Raw genomic sequence first — 16,948 nt, 5'->3', positions numbered from 1 at the left:
ATGGACCTCTGTTGGCAAAGTAATGTCTCAGCTTTTTAATATGCTGTCTAGGTTGGTCATAACTTTTCTTCCAAGGAGCAAGTGTCTTTTAATTTCATGGCTGCAATCACCATCTGCAGTGATTTTGGAGCCCAAGAAAATAAAGTCTGACACTGTTTCCATTGTTTCCCCATCTATTTCCCATGAAGTGATGGGACCGGATGCCATGATCTTCATTTTTTTGAATGTTGAGTTTTAGGCCAGCTTCTTCACTCTCCTCTTTCACTTTCATCAAGAGGCTTTTTAGTTCCTCTTCACTTTCTGCCGTAAGGGTGGTGTCATCTGCATATCTGAGGTTATTGATATTTCTCCTGGCAATCTTAATTTCAGCTTGTGCTTCATCCAGCCTGGCATTTCACATGATGTATTCTGCATATAAATTATATAAGCAGGGTGACAATATACAGCCTGATGCACTCCTTTCCCAATCTGGAACCAGTCCATTGTTCCATGTCTAGTTCTAACTGTTGCTTCTTGACCTGCATACAGGTTTCTCAGGAGGTAGGAGAAACCTGTATGCACTTTTGTATTATTTATTGATCAAATTGGTAAGACATATAGGTCCTTTTTTTTTTTTTTCAGTGGTAAGTAACAGTGCATGAAAACCTCTAAGCACTTTTTTTTTTTTTTAATTTATTTCATATTATCTGGCTGCATTAGGTCTTAGTTGTGGAACCTGGGATTTTCAATCTTCAGTGCAGCCTGTGGGATCTAATTCCCTGACCAGGGATCAAACCCAGGCCCCTGTATTGGGAGTACAGAGTCTTAGCCACTTAACTACCAAGGAAGTCCTTAACTTTCTTCTGTACTATTTCTTCAGGATAAATCCCTAGAAATGGGATTTATGGAGTCAAAGATTATGAATAACTCCTAAACACTAGTGATACAGTTTAAATATAACCAGAATACTTTTGGAAAATATTAATAATACAGCAATAAAAAAATATAAAATCAAAATTTCACACAACAAACTGTTACAATTTGGGGAACTGAATTATTTGAAGAGTAAAATAAAAAATACTCAAGCTGTCACAAACCTAGGTGTAAGCTGAAAACAGAAACATACCAACTCTTTCTGTTGATGCCTTGGCAATATCCAAATTTGTGCAAAAATGGCAGTTCTGACATGGGAATTACTGAGTAAGGAATTTCATGTAATAATAGGACAATAAGCAATTTTAACTAGATTTAGCTTCCTATATTAGCTTTAAAGTAATTTATAAGCAATACCCAAGTTGACAAAGGATGTGATGATTAGATGAGTTTCAACCACTTCAACAGTGAGAACTGAAACTTAATTTACAATTAAATTCATCAGATACAGTGTATTAGTGATTCTAATTCCTAAGGAGAAAAATAGGCAAAAAGATAAAAGATAAAAAGGGAGATAACAGAATATAAATCAAGCCAAATTTTATTCTTAAACTTACTTTTCTCGTGAGATGTTTCACTGATGTGTTCTGTAAGATACTCCAGCAACCCATCAAATATTTCTAGAAGATTCTTAATAGATTCTTTATCTCCTTTCACTATATTTTCTCCTGAACACAGAATACAGAGCTATTAAAAAAAATTAACCAAGAAATTGAAAGCCTCATGATTTTGAAATGGATATACCAGTATAAAAATATTGTTCAGGACACAGGATTATAAATTAACCCAAAAGAAAAAATGACAGTGTAAATATCAAAAATATCAATTTCCTGATACTTGATTATATTTGAAAAATGTAGTCCTGAATATTATGGGTGATAATTCATTGGCATAGTCCTTTATTTATGAAGAAGCAAATTAAGTGAACTTCATCCTATAAGATTTATACTAAAGTATAAAACAACTAAGCTGAATTTTATTAGGCTGGTGAATATGGAATGATGGTGGTATGCCTCGTTCTGAAGACAATAGCAGTAGAGAATATAAAACAAAAACAAACTTAAGATACCTTCATCAGGAATTCCTAATTTTTAAAATTTGTTAACTCCTATTCACTTACTACACGTTATACAATTTTTTAATTAAAAACTGAGCCGGTCCCCTGCATATAAAACTCCTTTTAATCTCACCTTACCCCCAACTCTCCAGCCTTACCTTCCATTATACCAACGTAATACCTAGAAACTAACATTTAAACTGTTTAAAAGTCTCCAGCACAGTACCTGGCTCAAACAGATTTTAAATAAATGTTCAGTTGAAATGCTGACGAGAAACGGGCTGCAAAAGCATGAAAACTTGACGTGTTTAATGTCACCTAAAATGGACTCTGAGCAACCTGAGGTGTGGATGGAACTTAAAACTCCTGACACACTTGGGCTGTCCTTTGGGAGATTAGATTTGGCATGAATTCAAACAAGTATGGGAGAGGAGGAGTGGAAATTTGATATTTGAGATAATCCAGTCATTCATAACCTTAGTCATGATGCAGGAAAAAAATCCAAAAAACTAACCCAGGAATTTGATGTTTTATAACACTCCAGTAAAGACAGTCAATGTTTAATAGTTTTTTTCCCGTTTAAAACAACTGAACAGATATCTTAAGCCCTATGTTTTGTTTTGTTGTAAGTCCTATGTTTTCCGGCTTAACAAAGATACACAAGCATACCCCAAGGACATATCCAAGACTTGTGGTTTCCAGGATGGGGAGCGTACTGTGCCAACCCAGCAACAAGACTGCCCGCCAGAATGCAGTGCTTCAGCGTGTAGGAGAAACTGCTTTAAACAGTAAAAAGCTGCTTTGCAGTCTACTGGAGGAGGTAAGCAGTTTTGCAACTTTCTGTGGGGTGGGTATGAGTTGTTAGAGGCAACTCCACATACCAGAAGTTCTATAAGCAGACACAATCTTGGTATATGGTATGTTTGTACAGTAAATACAAATACCAAAAATTGCCCAATTGGCAGAGAAAGCCATTTCCAAAGAACAGGGAAGTCCCAGCATTATCCCTCAAAATGAATCTTCCCCAAACTAATTTACCACATTTACTCACCTTGAACTACACTAAAAAACTTAAAGACAGTATTTCTGTAAAATTTTGCTCTTATTACTACCAAAATAAGATATAAATGTCCCATCCTGACTAAGATGTATCTCTCTTAATGATTGTCAAAGAATGAAACAGTATACACTTTCTCTTAGTGATTCAGGTATAGTTTTAAGACTCCAAAATTTCCTCTGTTCATTAGCTTGAAATAATTTACTGAAATAACCCTCATTTTCTATCTACCAAAACAGAGATTTACAAATGAATTTGTTATGTTTGGCTTTTGAATATAAGTATGGATACTGTTTTGGAAAAAGGCTGAAAAACAATTTACAGTTTTATTTATTCCGAACAGGTAATACATTCATATGGTTCAAAATTTAAAAAGTACAAAAGGTATAAAATGAAAAATCTCTTCCCACCCTTGTCCAGTTTATCTCATCGGAGGCAATCAGAATTAAGTTTCTTACATGTACTTCTAGAGAGTCCTTCTGCATTCAATCAACTGCATATAACTTCTGAATTTGTTTTTACAAATAATAGCATATTCTGCAAATCAACATTATAACTACATATTTTTCTCATACAATATATATTAGAGATCATTTCATGAATATGGAACATTGTATTGATATATAGAGCATTATCAATTATCTTTTATAGCTGCAGAGTAGTTCCCTATAAGGAACTATAGTAATTTATTTAACCTGTCCCTATTAATGGACACTCAGGTGTTTCTAATTTTTAGTTACTACAAACAAACAGAATGGTAGCTATAAAGTAATAACAACAACAAAACACAATTCAAATTACCAGCTAGGATTCTGAGACCTATCCCAAACTCAATGTACAACTCTCCTGGAAAAGCTTTAAAGGATGTTGTCTTAACTATACCAGTGAATTGTCTTGGTTCAGTCTTGCTGTTTGGTCTATTTCACAACCTTACTCATTTGGTAAAACAAGGCCGAGTTCTATCCAACAAAATATTTTAGTAAAATGCAAAATTATCTGATGATTAAGTACATACCAACCTGTTATGTGAGACAGGCTGACCTGTAGGTAATCCAAAGCCAGCGAATCAATCGCTGCTTGCACATTGTGAGCGTCGTCCTCTTGATTCCTGGGAATAGCTATGAGATCTGTGGAGAAAAAACTATGTAATTTTGCATCCTATGCAAATCCAAGTTTTCATCTACCTGTCTCTGACCAGGCCTCTGAGCTCTGCCCAGAGTGGGCTATAACATACAGATAAACAGAGCCTGAATTCCACAAAGTGGAATCTTTATTGGTTGAATAGTCAATCAACATATATATGGAGAAGGAAATGGCAACCAACTCCATATTCTTGCCTGGAGAATTCCATGGGGTGGCAAAGAGTAGGACACAACTGGACGACTAACACACACACACACACACACACACACACACACACACAACACATATATGAACATGCTCCATAATAAGTGCCATGCTAAAGAAAGCTAAATAGATCCATAAATTCAAGGAGATGCTAATACTCTAATAAGAGAGAGAACCCATGAGTTGGGACTTTAACCCATAACACCAGGCTGCTTTCCATAAGAGGGAAAAAACCCATAACAGGTATGAAAGGAGGATTCATATATGTGCTGTTAAAGCAAGCTATTGGGAATTACTGGCATAAAGGCTTTTAAGATCAATATAGATCAGAGCAGAAAGATTTTAATGACAACTTAAATTTGGAATTTCTCCTCTTGTATTGAGGAAGATAAGTGTCTTGGGGAAGGATGAAATAAGTATTTTAAAAGACTGATTCAATAACTACATGCCCAAATGGCAACCCACTCCAGTACTCTTGCATGGAAAATCCCATGGTAGACTATAGTCCGTGGGGTTGCAAAAAGTCAGACACGACTGAGCGGCTTCACTTCACTTTTGTACTCTAAAAAGATTAGTATCAAAGATACCAGCTGGAGGGTGTCCCATTATTCCAGGAAGTGATGAGGGCACTGACTCATAACAATGGAGGGGAGAGAGATTGTACAGAGCTTTAGTGCTTAATGGTTATAAACAATATAAACATACAGAAGTAGCAGAGCAATCTATGGATAAGGACTCTGAGATAGTCAACCAGGAACACGGTACAAACAACAATTCTTATCCATAATACTGGTTAAATACCAAGACTCAACAAGTCTTCAAATTCCATTCAATTTTAGAACCCATGCTTCCCTCATGCCTCAGTGCCCACAATGTGGGCGACCAGAGTTTGATCCCTGGGTTGGGAAGATCCCCTGGAGAAGGAAATGGCAACCCACTCCAGTATTCTTGCCTGGAGAATCCCATGGACAGAGGAGCCTGGTAGGTTACAGTCCATGGGGTTGCAAAGAGTCGGACACGACTGAGCGACTTCACTTTCTTTCTTTCACTTTCTTAGAACCCATGCAGGTACATTTACAGAGAAGGTGTGACTTTCACACAACATTATGAATGATTAAACAGTTGATGACCAAGGCAGTTACTATAGGTGGGTCTCCTAAGATATTCATTAAGGCAATGAATGCTATTATTTAGATAAAAAGAAGATAAAAGAGAAATCTCAAGACTTTATATATAAAGATCTAACTAAAAAGCACTAGAAACGTCTGGCTTAAGATAGAGACACTATTACTCCTGCTTTTAAGTATTCTTACCTGGTACCTTTTCTCCCAAAATGGATTGATAAAGAGCAATAAAAACATTAGCATCACAGTCTTCTAGTTCTCGAATCCTCAGGTGTATGTGACATTTCAAAAGAAGATTATTGGCAATAGTTATCCACTCTGTTGGGAAAGGAAGGAAAAGATTAGTCTAATACTAGAAAAAGTCAAACACATTTCTTTAAAAAACAACCTCCACAAACACAGACACTAAATTCAATAGAAGAGAAGGAATCTGATTGTTAGAGAATTTGAAGACCCTGCTAGGTGGGTTTTTTTTTCAATTAAAAAAAATTTTGGGGGGGCTACACCCTACAGTATAAGGGATTTTAAATCCCTTAACAAGGATCAAACCTGCATCCTCTACACTGGAAGGTGGAGCCCTAACCACTGGACTGGGCATGATTTTTGAAAAGCTGTATTTAATTTCTTGGGATGACTTCCAAAAAGCTGTAATTTCAATTTAGTCAAAACTATGATGCAAATTCAATTTTCACTGCTGCAACCTAAAATCTTAAGTTGCTTACCATTGATCTCATTTTACTAACCATAGGTAGATGTTTTTTCAACACATTTACAAGTAAACAGGATGTCACAAACAAGACAGTTTGTTAATGATAATCTCAGGCTACTAGAAACTAATTAATGGATGTTGCTTCAAATTCCCCATAGAATTAGTCATGTTTTTAACCCAATTATCTTGTGCAAGTTGGAATTTCTCTGCTGCCCAAATAGGTGGTGATTAACCTAGCCTGTGAAGAACTAGAGTAATGGCACCAACACTACTGCATTTGTTAGTTCTATTTTTAATTATACTTGACGTATATGAAGAGAGGCCTGGGAAATTCATAAAAACGCCTTTAAATTCAGAGCTGCTGCTGCTGCTGCTGCTAAGTCGCTTTAGTCGTGTCCGACTCTGTGCGACCCCAAAGACGGCAGCCCACCAAGCTCCCCCAACCCTGGGATTCTCAAGGCAAGAACACTGGACTGGGTTGCCATTTCCTTCTCCAATGTATGAAAGTGAAAAAATAAAGTGAAGTCGCTCAGTCGTGTCCGACTCCTAGCGACCCCAAGGACTGCAGCCCTCCAGGCCCCTCCGTCCATGGGGATTTTCCAGGCAAGAGTACTGGAGTGGGTTGCCATTGCCTTCTCCAAATTCAGAGCTAGCATATTACTAACCTTATCGAAGTTTCCTGTGTACCATCCCTCCGTTGGGATTAGCCAAATTATTTCAAGGGCTTCTCACCCAAAGGTAATTTAGCAAACCTGAAACACTTGTTCTCTGAAATAATTGGCGATTAAGGGGCAAGTTCTTTTATTGTGCACGTTATCTTCAGTATGCTCTAGAAAAAAACATGTGTATGTGTGGGACTGTCAGGGCACCTTAACTCCCTCTCCCAGTGACCATTACTTAACCGCAGACCAAACCATGACAACTGGTTTGAACGCTGTCTTGGAAAAAAAGATGAAAGCGTCCTAGACAACCCAATCAACTCGCTTTTCAAAAAATGCGCTACAGAAAGCCGGTAACCGTTGAAAGCACTGAAGCGGGAAAATCCACCACTATTCTGCTTTGGGATGACAACAGATTTTTAGAGTGCTAATACTCAGTCTCAGGCCCCGCAATGCAGGAGCAGAGGGCACACTCCCCAGAAAATACCAGTCTAGGGAAAGACACTTTCTGATCATTTACAGCCAACATGCTCGCGTGCTGCGGGCCTCGCCGCAGGGCCCTTGTCTCCCCGCCCCAAAAACAGGCTCGACAACTTCGAATGCGCCAGGGAGCGGGGCTAAGCCCCAGCCAGAGAACCCGCCAACTACGACCGGATTGTCTCACGAGCCCCTCCGGCAACCCAGAGCCACCCGAAGCCTCAAGACAAGATGGGGAGGGGCGTTCGGGACTTGGACTGAAAGGGGACTTGAGCCCACACACAAACGGGACTCCAGGCAGAGACTCACCAGCCTCTGAGCCGGCCATGTCGCGGAGGCAAGTTGCCTCCGGACTCCTAGCCGGGCGCGCGCGGGACGGCGTCCTGAAAAGGCCGCACGGAGCGGACCCAGCGCTGACAGGAGAGGAAGCAAACGAAAGTGCCGGGAAGGGATGCGGTGGAAAAGGGAGGGACGTTAAAACGAATTCTCGCTGCTGATTGGTCACCGCGGGGAGTACTTCCTTTGGCAGCACGTGCCGAGGTGGCGGTTTGCGAGCTCTAGATACCATTTTTCACCAGCCAGATCCCGCTCAGGGGTCCTGGGGTGGGTGGGTTTGACAGTTCGGGTCACCCAACAGCCCCGGCCAATTTCCCGGGGGCATTAGCACGGCACTTCCGGTGAGCTATTTCGTCTTGTACTCCTCCGCCGACGCCAACTGGGGAAGTAGTGCGTCCCGCTCACTCGGCGGGCGGGGCAGCCACGTGACAATGTCGGGCTCCGCCTTCCTGTCGCCCCTAGTAATGGGCGTAAAGGCTCTTTGGAGACGTAAACATCTTCAAGGGGACCGAGTGGGTTGACGTGGGCTGGACATTTTACTGTCTGGGCTAGACCTGGAAAAGGGCCCAGTGGTCTCCCTGAAGTGTCAAAAACCAGAAAAAGGTGAAATCAAGAGAGTGCAGGCTGAGGCATCCCAGTGGAGGACCGCGGCGGGGGGGGGGGGCGGGTACCATCCTTGAAAGGGGCGAAAAATCGGCAAAGGGGGGAGGGGCGAGAAAATGGCGGATCCCGGAACGCCGGCAGGCGTTAATACCTCTGCGCAGGGGCGGAGTGATTAGGTCATAGAGCGGCTCCCAGCATTCTCTGCGGCGGAGGAGGCGGGCCAGGCTATAAAACCGGCTGCCGGGACGCGGCCGGCACCTCATTCATTTCCACCGGTCTCTTGTTGGGCAGCCTTGGCTTCTGTCATCGTCGTCCCTCCGCCGCTGCCGCCCCCGCAAGGCTTTGCCGTCGCCGGAGCCACCTCCAGCGACTCGTCGCACCCGATTCTCTCCGCTTCGCTTCCCGCCAACCGCAACCATTGACGCCATGTCGGGTTATTCGAGTGACCGAGACCGTGGCCGGGATCGAGGGTGAGTGTGGGAACCGACCTGTCAGGCCCGGCGGGTGGGGGATGGGAGACCGATGAGGGTTGCGGGGGTGGGGTGGTGGGGGGAACTCGGCTTCTATAGACTATTCTTGGGCCTCCGCCGTCGAAAAGGGCTTGCGCCATTTTGATATTTGTCCAAACCTGGAGTTTTCATGTTAACGGTCCTCAAGATTCCTTTTTGTTTGGGAGGGGGTATCGGGACCTTGATGATTTGGCAATTGTTCGGAGAATTTCGAGCACATTTTTCTAGGGGAGGAAAGCGCGGCGCTTCGAGGCAAAGTTGCCGCTATTAGATGTAAGCTTACAGGAGTTTTACGGAATCTGGGGGTTCTGTGGGTGCCGAGGGGGCCGCCTCCGAAGCCGTTAATGCGGCGATGTTTGGAGGGTGGCCGGCGCCGCGGGAATCGGCCATGTGGCCGAGCCGTGGGTACAAAATGCCGGCGGCGGACATGGCGGCGGCGCCTTTGTTACCCCGCCCGGCGGAGGAGCTCAAAATGGCAGCGTCGAGAAAATGTGGCGCAGAGAGAAATGAGAGACAAAGGGGGAAGCGCCGCCCCAGCGGGAACGCCGCCCGAAGGACTCCGCCCGGGCCGGGACTCCTCCCCCGGTAGTCTCCAGCTCCTCCTCCTCATTTTCCTTTCGTTATATAATTTTGCTATCTTGGTAGGAAGCCGTTTTGAGGGATCCCTCAACTCGATTGGCTTGCCTAACTACCCCCGAGACCATCCTCCGTGTTCTGCACTCACTGCCTGTGTTGTTCCGCTACCTATTAAAACCAGAGCTCTTTGGTTCAGGACAGCTGCTAAGTAACATCTGTGTTAAGCTTCTGCTTTATTGGCTTTTTAAGGCATTTAATTCTTTTGCTCGTGGGAAAGAGTAGTATCTACCAGCTGTTGTCTGTCCTTGTATCTGAACTCCTAGAGCTTGGCCAGCCAGTTTCCGACCTAGTAAATCCCGGGCTGTTGATTTGTTTTCAATGGTGTGTGTACTTCCTATAACGGGAAATGAGGGAGATGTGGTACTAACTGTGGCTTTTGAAAGAATGACCGTCACTGAGAACAGCTCTTCCACCTCCAGAATCTTTCATTGAGTTTTAGCATGTGCGCAGGGATGGTAAAATAAGTCTGTACATGTTTGAAAATGCAATTTTTTTTTTCTCTAATTTTAGGTTTGGTGCTCCTCGATTTGGAGGTAGTAGGGCAGGGCCCTTATCTGGAAAGAAGTTTGGAAATCCTGGAGAGAAACTGGTTAAAAAGAAGTGGAATCTTGATGAGCTGCCTAAGTTTGAGAAGAATTTTTATCAAGAACACCCCGATTTGGCTAGGCGTACAGCAGTGAGTAATTTCATATGGTTTCTTCAGTCTGTAACTCAAGTGACTTTTAAGTTTGACTAGAAATGTCTTGCAAACTTAAAGGACTGTTAATGTAGATAATTATTAACTTAGGGGTGTATTGGTTGTGTGTTTAGTTAGGGGGAGTCCTCATGAGATAAACTGAATTTTTATGGTTTCTTTTGTAGCAAGAGGTAGAGACATACAGAAGAAGCAAGGAAATTACAGTTAGAGGTCATAATTGCCCGAAGCCAGTCCTGAATTTTTATGAGGCAAACTTCCCTGGTAAGTGCTAGTTTTCCCCACCTTTTAAAAAAAATTCCTTTTCTCTTGGCATTATTGATGTTTAATTCTTAACATTACAGCAAATGTCATGGACGTGATTGCAAGGCAGAACTTCACTGAACCCACAGCTATTCAAGCTCAGGGATGGCCAGTTGCTCTAAGTGGATTGGATATGGTTGGGGTAGCACAAACTGGATCTGGGAAGACTTTGTCTGTAAGTTTGGGAGAACTTTTGAGTTATGTAACAGGTCCTGAAGAAAATGGATTGGGAGTTAAAAGAAACCAGAAGTGTTTTTAATGTGACTTCATTTTTTTGCTTTTCTCTTGTATAGTATTTGCTGCCTGCCATTGTCCACATCAATCATCAGCCATTCCTAGAGAGAGGTGATGGGCCTATTGTAAGTGTACATTGTATTCTCTTAACTTTGTTAAAAGCATAGAGATTTGTAGAATATACAGCAGAATAAAATTGTGGTGGTTTTATATATAGAGTTATGTTTTTCAGTGTAGGAAGGGACAAAGCTGCTTTGGGTATTGCCAGTGTAAATCGTCTACCCGTGTAGCAATAGTAAATTAGCACTTGAAAACTAGAATTCAGGACTCTCCTTAAGGTGTTCTGCTTTCTCTTTTCTTAGTGCTTGGTGCTGGCACCTACTCGGGAACTGGCCCAACAGGTACAGCAAGTAGCTGCTGAATACTGTAGAGCATGTCGCTTGAAGTCTACTTGCATTTATGGCGGTGCTCCCAAGGGACCACAAATACGTGATTTGGAAAGAGGTATGTAACCAAAAAGGTTTTATTTGTTACTGATTATGCAGAAAGTTCTGGATGTTGTGGTAACATTTGTGTGTTTAAAGGTGTGGAAATCTGTATTGCAACACCTGGAAGACTGATAGACTTTTTAGAATGTGGGAAAACCAATCTAAGAAGAACCACCTACCTTGTCCTTGATGAAGCAGATAGAATGCTTGATATGGGGTTTGAACCCCAAATAAGGAAGATTGTGGACCAGATCAGAGTGAGTGTCCTTTTAAATGTTGTGTCATGTCTTCAAACTAAGCTGTAAATTTGTTCTTGAAATACAATGACTTTTTTTTTTTTTTTTTTTTTAATCTAAAAATCTGTAGCCTGATAGGCAAACCCTAATGTGGAGTGCTACTTGGCCAAAAGAAGTAAGACAGCTTGCTGAAGATTTCCTGAAAGACTATATTCATATAAACATTGGTGCACTAGAACTGAGTGCAAATCACAACATTCTTCAGATTGTGGATGTGTGTCATGACGTAGAAAAGGATGAAAAGTAAGTGACTAACTCTGAAAACAACTCTACAAGTTGAGTCACTGTTGCACAAGTTATCTTAAGAGTGACTTTCAGTTGGGTGGAATCTAAATGCTAATTTGAAATCTGTCATGCTGAAAATTGTTTTGCTTCCTTCAGGTAATTGGCTATCACTTTTTTTTTTTTTTTTTAATTATTAACAGAAAGAGTATTGTCTTGTGGTTTAAGGGTAAAGGGTAGAATGGTTAAAAAGGTTAAGCAGGTGTTCTCTTGTAGCCCTGTGAGTAAAAGTTGGTGGTCTGCTCATAACCATGAACTTTTTAAAAAATTGAGAATATTTTTTCTTTCAAGGCTTATTCGTCTAATGGAAGAGATCATGAGTGAAAAGGAGAACAAAACCATTGTTTTTGTTGAAACCAAAAGAAGATGTGATGAACTCACTAGAAAAATGAGGAGAGATGGGTATGTGTGGTTGTCCTCCACTAAAGCAGATATTTATTGGAGCTGAGTTCAGGAGAAGGGGCAAAGTTTAATCAGGGTTGATAGCTCTGAGTTTCAAAGATGGAAATGATCTGGTAGTATACATGTATAGGAAAGACTGTGTGTACCTTGTTTCAGATGGAGTTAAAAGGGTTTGTGACCAAAACCGTTAAAGCACATGGTTAAAATCTACAAGGATTTAAATGTGATTTTTCTTTAATTTAGGTGGCCTGCCATGGGTATCCATGGTGACAAGAGTCAACAGGAACGTGACTGGGTTCTAAATGGTAAGTATTTTAAGTGCGGGGTCCTACTCCCACCCCCCAAAGACTTAGAATACCATTCATATTGATGGTTATATATGTGCTTTCTTTTGCAGAATTCAAACATGGAAAGGCTCCTATTCTGATTGCTACTGATGTGGCCTCCAGAGGGCTAGGTTAGTACAAACTCGAATTCATGGCTTGGTTTCCCAGAAGATACCCATATAATTTTTTTAAAGAAAGTTTATTGCTTTCTTTAACCTCTGCATTTTTTCTAAGTTTTTTTCATATAAAGGTGCAGTCTTTGTGGCAAGGCCTAGGCATGACAATCGGAGGACTCGAGGGGGATGGAGGACTAGTGATCGGCTGGCTGCTTCCAGTCGATTAGAGAGGTGAAAAGCTGAAAGTGTGCCAGTAATCTTCAAAAGGCAGAACATACCACCTCTGCCCCGTAAACTGTTCTCTCCGGGGGAAAAAAATGGAAGTTATCCTCACAGTTCACTGCCGTGGTATTTCTTCTGTCCCATGCTTTGCATGACTGCCATGGTACAGCATTGTTTCAAACTGTTTACTGTGATCTGTGGGTCTTTGAGTTTCAGTGAGTTTGCTGAAATGTCGAAGAAATATTTCCAAACTTCAATGTTCAATGAAATTTTTGTTCAAGTTTGAAATGGAGAGAGCAGCTTTAAAAGGTACTAAAAGCCTTTTACAAATTGGTGAGTACTGGCACATAAGATCTAGAGCAGGAGCAACTTCTCACACGTAGTCAGTGGGAAAAAAAGCAGTGCTTTGAAAGTTCCTCCCTCACCTACACAGTAGTCGTCATGTCGAGACCTGCCAGAGAGAGACACATTCTCAAGTGAATCCTGGCTTCTTGGAAGCGCTTGCCTAGACGAGACACAGTGCATAAAAACAACTTTTGGGGGACAGGTATGTTTTTCTTGCAGCTGCGGTTGTAAGGTCTTGGCAAGACAAGCAGTGTGGCCAGAATTTTGAACTTCTGATAAGTGTGTAACGCAAAGGACCATGTACATTTTTGTTGAAAGGTCCTCAAAATGAGAGCACACGAGGAGGTTGCTGTGAACTTTTAAGTGGCCCTACTGCGCAGAAGCATTCAGATGTCACTTGATGATCTGTAAGGGGACTTGCTAATTTGGGACTGTTAGGAAATACACACGTCCTTTGGACACGCTCCATCATTGGGTGGGTAATAAGGTATATAGATGACGTGTGCTTTTTGTTTTTTTTTCTTCCCCCCCTTCAACCTCAATGGTATTCCTACAGGGAATGGATAACCATTTTAACTGTATTTTTTGCAGCCCATACCTTCTTGGGAATACAATTGTCTAACTTTTTATTTTTGGTCTGGCTGTTGTGGTGTGCAAAACCCTGTACATTGCTATTTTGCCACACTGCAACACCTTACAGATGTGGAAGATGTGAAATTTGTCATCAATTATGACTACCCTAACTCCTCAGAGGATTATATTCATCGAATTGGAAGAACTGCTCGCAGTACCAAAACAGGCACAGCATACACTTTCTTTACACCTAATAACATAAAGCAAGTGAGCGACCTTATCTCTGTGCTTCGGGAAGCTAATCAAGCAATTAATCCTAAGTTGCTTCAGTTGGTCGAAGACAGAGGTTCAGGTAAGACCAACCTTTGGTAAGTGGGTGTGGGGTCACATGATTATTTACAAGTCCATTTGGATGGGATTGGTGGGTGAGGGCAGAAAGAAGTTGAGAAAATACTTCTCAAATTGAGCTACGAAATTCTTTTCTGTGTTAGTAATGATTGGTTCCATGGAAATAACCGGTTGGCAATTTTTTTCTTGACAGGTCGTTCCAGGGGTAGAGGAGGCATGAAGGATGACCGGCGGGACAGATACTCTGCGGGCAAGAGGGGTGGATTTAATACATTTAGAGACAGGGAAAATTATGACCGCGGTTACTCTAGTCTGCTTAAGAGAGATTTTGGGGCAAAAACTCAGAATGGTGTTTACAGTGCTGCAAATTACACCAATGGGAGCTTTGGAAGTAATTTTGTGTCTGCTGGTATACAGACCAGTTTTAGGACTGGTAATCCAACAGGGACTTACCAGAACGGTTATGATAGCACTCAGCAATATGGAAGTAACGTTCCAAATATGCACAATGGTATGAACCAACAGGCATATGCATATCCTGCTACTGCAGCTGCGCCTATGATTGGTTATCCGATGCCAACAGGATATTCTCAATAAGACTTTAGAAGTATATGTAAATGTCTGTTTTTCATAATTGCTCTTTATATTGTGTGTTATCAGACAAGATAGTTATTTAAGAAACATGGGAAATGCAGAAATGACTGCAGTGCAGCAGTAATTATGGTGCACTTTTTCGCTATTTAAGTTGGATATTTCTCTACATTCCTGAAACAATTTTTAGGTTTTTTTTGTACTAGAAAATGCAGGCAGTGTTTTCACAAAAGTAAATGTACAGTGATTTGAAATACAATAAATGAAGGCAATGCATGGCCTTCCAATAAAAAATATTTGAAGACTGAATTAAGTGGAAATGGTACTTTATTTTACATATATAATGTCATGTAAAACTTTGCTTAGATGGTCTTTTTTTTTTTTTTTTTTTAATCATAAAACTAAAATTGACTGCTCCTTCTATAATTCATTTTGGGAAGTGGGGAGATCAGAAGGCCCTTCTTAAAGTGATCTATTCCTATTGTAAGGATTAAAATGCAGTTGATTTAGGTTGATTAGCAGTTCTAGGCTAAATTGCACAAAGGCTTTCTTTTGGTGCCTCCCCAAATCAGGTGAGTCGTTTAAATAGTCTTAGAACGGTGAAAGGAGATACTAAAACAGGAAACAAGTGTATAGCCCCACCCTTAACTTAGATTGCTTAGTGAGAACATGGATGACTGTTCCTTTCGCAAATTTGTAATTTGGGAAAAGTCTTCAAATAACTTTTCAAGAGATTATATTTGTGCTCTGGGCTGTACTATTACTGAGGCTGAAAGACTTCCACCCTTGAAGATGGTTGGCCACAAGCTAAGATTGAATTCATGTCCTGTGTTCTCCTGCCAAGGGTAATACAGAAAGGCTAGTCTTCATAGGCCTCCTGGGGTTCTTACCTAGTCAAACTAGGAGTCATGAATGGCCAGTAATTGAGGGAACTCTGGAGGACTTCAAAATGTAAAATAGGATGTAAGAAATCCTCAAATTTAACGGGTTAACCTAGAGGAAGCCACATTGCCCAAAGCACAGTGACTGTGATACAGATCCTTTTGTTGGATCAACATGGGTTTATTGCTGAAGAGATCTGGTGGGTAGCTTTAACTGTGTCTCACCAACCTTAATACTTCATTTGAATGTTTGCAAGGAGAGGATAGGGTTTTATGAGACTTCATTTTAAACTATGGTTATTGAGGCTTTAATTGGTGTTAATGCCTTAGCTCTAAAATGTAAAACAAACTAGAATTTTCCAGGGACAAGACAAGGAATGGTATTTTTAGGACTGACACTGAAAACTGATGGACCCTTTAGTAATTTAACAGTTTTCAATAGCATGATTAGTCATTCATTATGACTCTTAAAAGGAGCTTTTGGGGGTAGGTTGAAGTATTTATTACATATTACTGTTTAATGTCTAAAGTGGGCCTTTTAATTTGTAAACACTGGAATGATTGTGGGGCTGTGGAAAACAAACTATTTGAAGTAAATTTTAAGACAGTCCACTTTTTAGCATGTGTGTTGTGTCCAGCCTGTGGTTGTCTTAATAAATGTGATTTTTCTCCCCATTCTCTCTTTTATTTATTTGCGTTGTAGGCCTCGTGTGTGTTTTCTGGGAGTGGAAAACACGTTAATACTGCCCAGCCTCACTGTTAATACAATTGCTTTTCATATATACTGATCTACTGACTTTTTAACAGACTTACATGTTCTTGTATGGAACAATTTTCTGAACCTGTCACACGTGATGAATTTTCACTGTTCTTGTGTTCTCTTAACTCAGTTGCTAGACTGTCCTCTTCATAAACTGCCTTTTCCTGGTATTCTAGTAGAATATAGTGATTTGTTCTTCCACCTGGATTAGTCGTCTTAGCCACTTACGGGAAAGTCTGAAGTAGAACTATAATGCATTTTGAAATAAACCGTTTTCTTTAATCTGGGCTGTACCACTATCAGGGCTGATGTTTTTAAGTGGAAGTGTGAAGTCACAAGCTCCTGGAAGGGTCTTAAGGGCCCTCTGGTAGAACAACTTTAGTGTACGCCAGTGCTTGGTTGTCTGGTGCCGCCTCATTAACCTGGAGAGTTTTTAATACTACTGGGCCATTCTCAGCAGTTTTTGAAGTGTTTTCAGGTGATGGGTACAGGTGGCCAAGGGCATCCTTTTTTAATATATGTAAAGGGACTATACTTGATCGTCACAACGTCCCATTCACGTACTTCCAGGAGAGGACAGGGAGGATGGCGACAGCATTTTTAGTAGAGATGCACAAGAGGCCTGGTCTCTTTAACATTCAGGACTACACCCTTTTTTTAA

General features: G+C 41.1%; 2 protein-coding genes across 4 annotated transcripts in view; one reads left to right on the top strand and one right to left on the bottom strand.

Annotated features, from left to right (window-relative positions):
- CEP95 (centrosomal protein 95) overlaps window positions 1–7,943 on the bottom strand; it is a 43,381-nt gene extending 35,438 nt beyond the window's left edge. The window contains exons 1-4 of one of the 3 annotated variants that reach the window (XM_070390099.1): window positions 7,652–7,943; window positions 5,687–5,815; window positions 4,046–4,153; window positions 1,470–1,580 (exon numbers count right to left, since the gene is read on the bottom strand). In XM_070390099.1, the coding sequence (XP_070246200.1) occupies window positions 1,470–1,580; window positions 4,046–4,153; window positions 5,687–5,815; window positions 7,652–7,910 (607 nt within the window). In that variant the 5' untranslated portion in view covers window positions 7,911–7,943. The remainder of the gene's footprint in view (window positions 1–1,469; window positions 1,581–4,045; window positions 4,154–5,686; window positions 5,816–7,651) is intronic. The other 2 variants (XM_070390098.1, XM_005887760.3) reach the window with 2 other exon arrangements.
- Window positions 7,944–8,549: 606 nt separating this feature from the next.
- On the top strand, window positions 8,550–14,955 carry DDX5 (DEAD-box helicase 5). The gene is made up of 13 exons (XM_005887758.3): window positions 8,550–8,751; window positions 9,937–10,102; window positions 10,288–10,384; window positions 10,465–10,598; window positions 10,717–10,782; window positions 11,020–11,161; window positions 11,242–11,402; window positions 11,512–11,684; window positions 12,015–12,125; window positions 12,369–12,430; window positions 12,523–12,582; window positions 13,835–14,059; window positions 14,249–14,955. Exons 1-13 carry the CDS (start codon window positions 8,708–8,710, stop codon window positions 14,650–14,652), a joined length of 1,845 nt encoding a protein of 614 aa, XP_005887820.1. The 5' UTR covers window positions 8,550–8,707; the 3' UTR covers window positions 14,653–14,955.
- The last annotated feature ends 1,993 nt before the right edge of the window (window positions 14,956–16,948 follow it).

Source organism: Bos mutus, chromosome 19 (assembly GCF_027580195.1).
Source record: "Bos mutus isolate GX-2022 chromosome 19, NWIPB_WYAK_1.1, whole genome shotgun sequence".
In the NCBI taxonomy this organism is placed as follows: domain Eukaryota; kingdom Metazoa; phylum Chordata; class Mammalia; order Artiodactyla; family Bovidae; genus Bos; species Bos mutus.
This window is presented reverse-complemented; position numbering and strand designations above follow the sequence as displayed.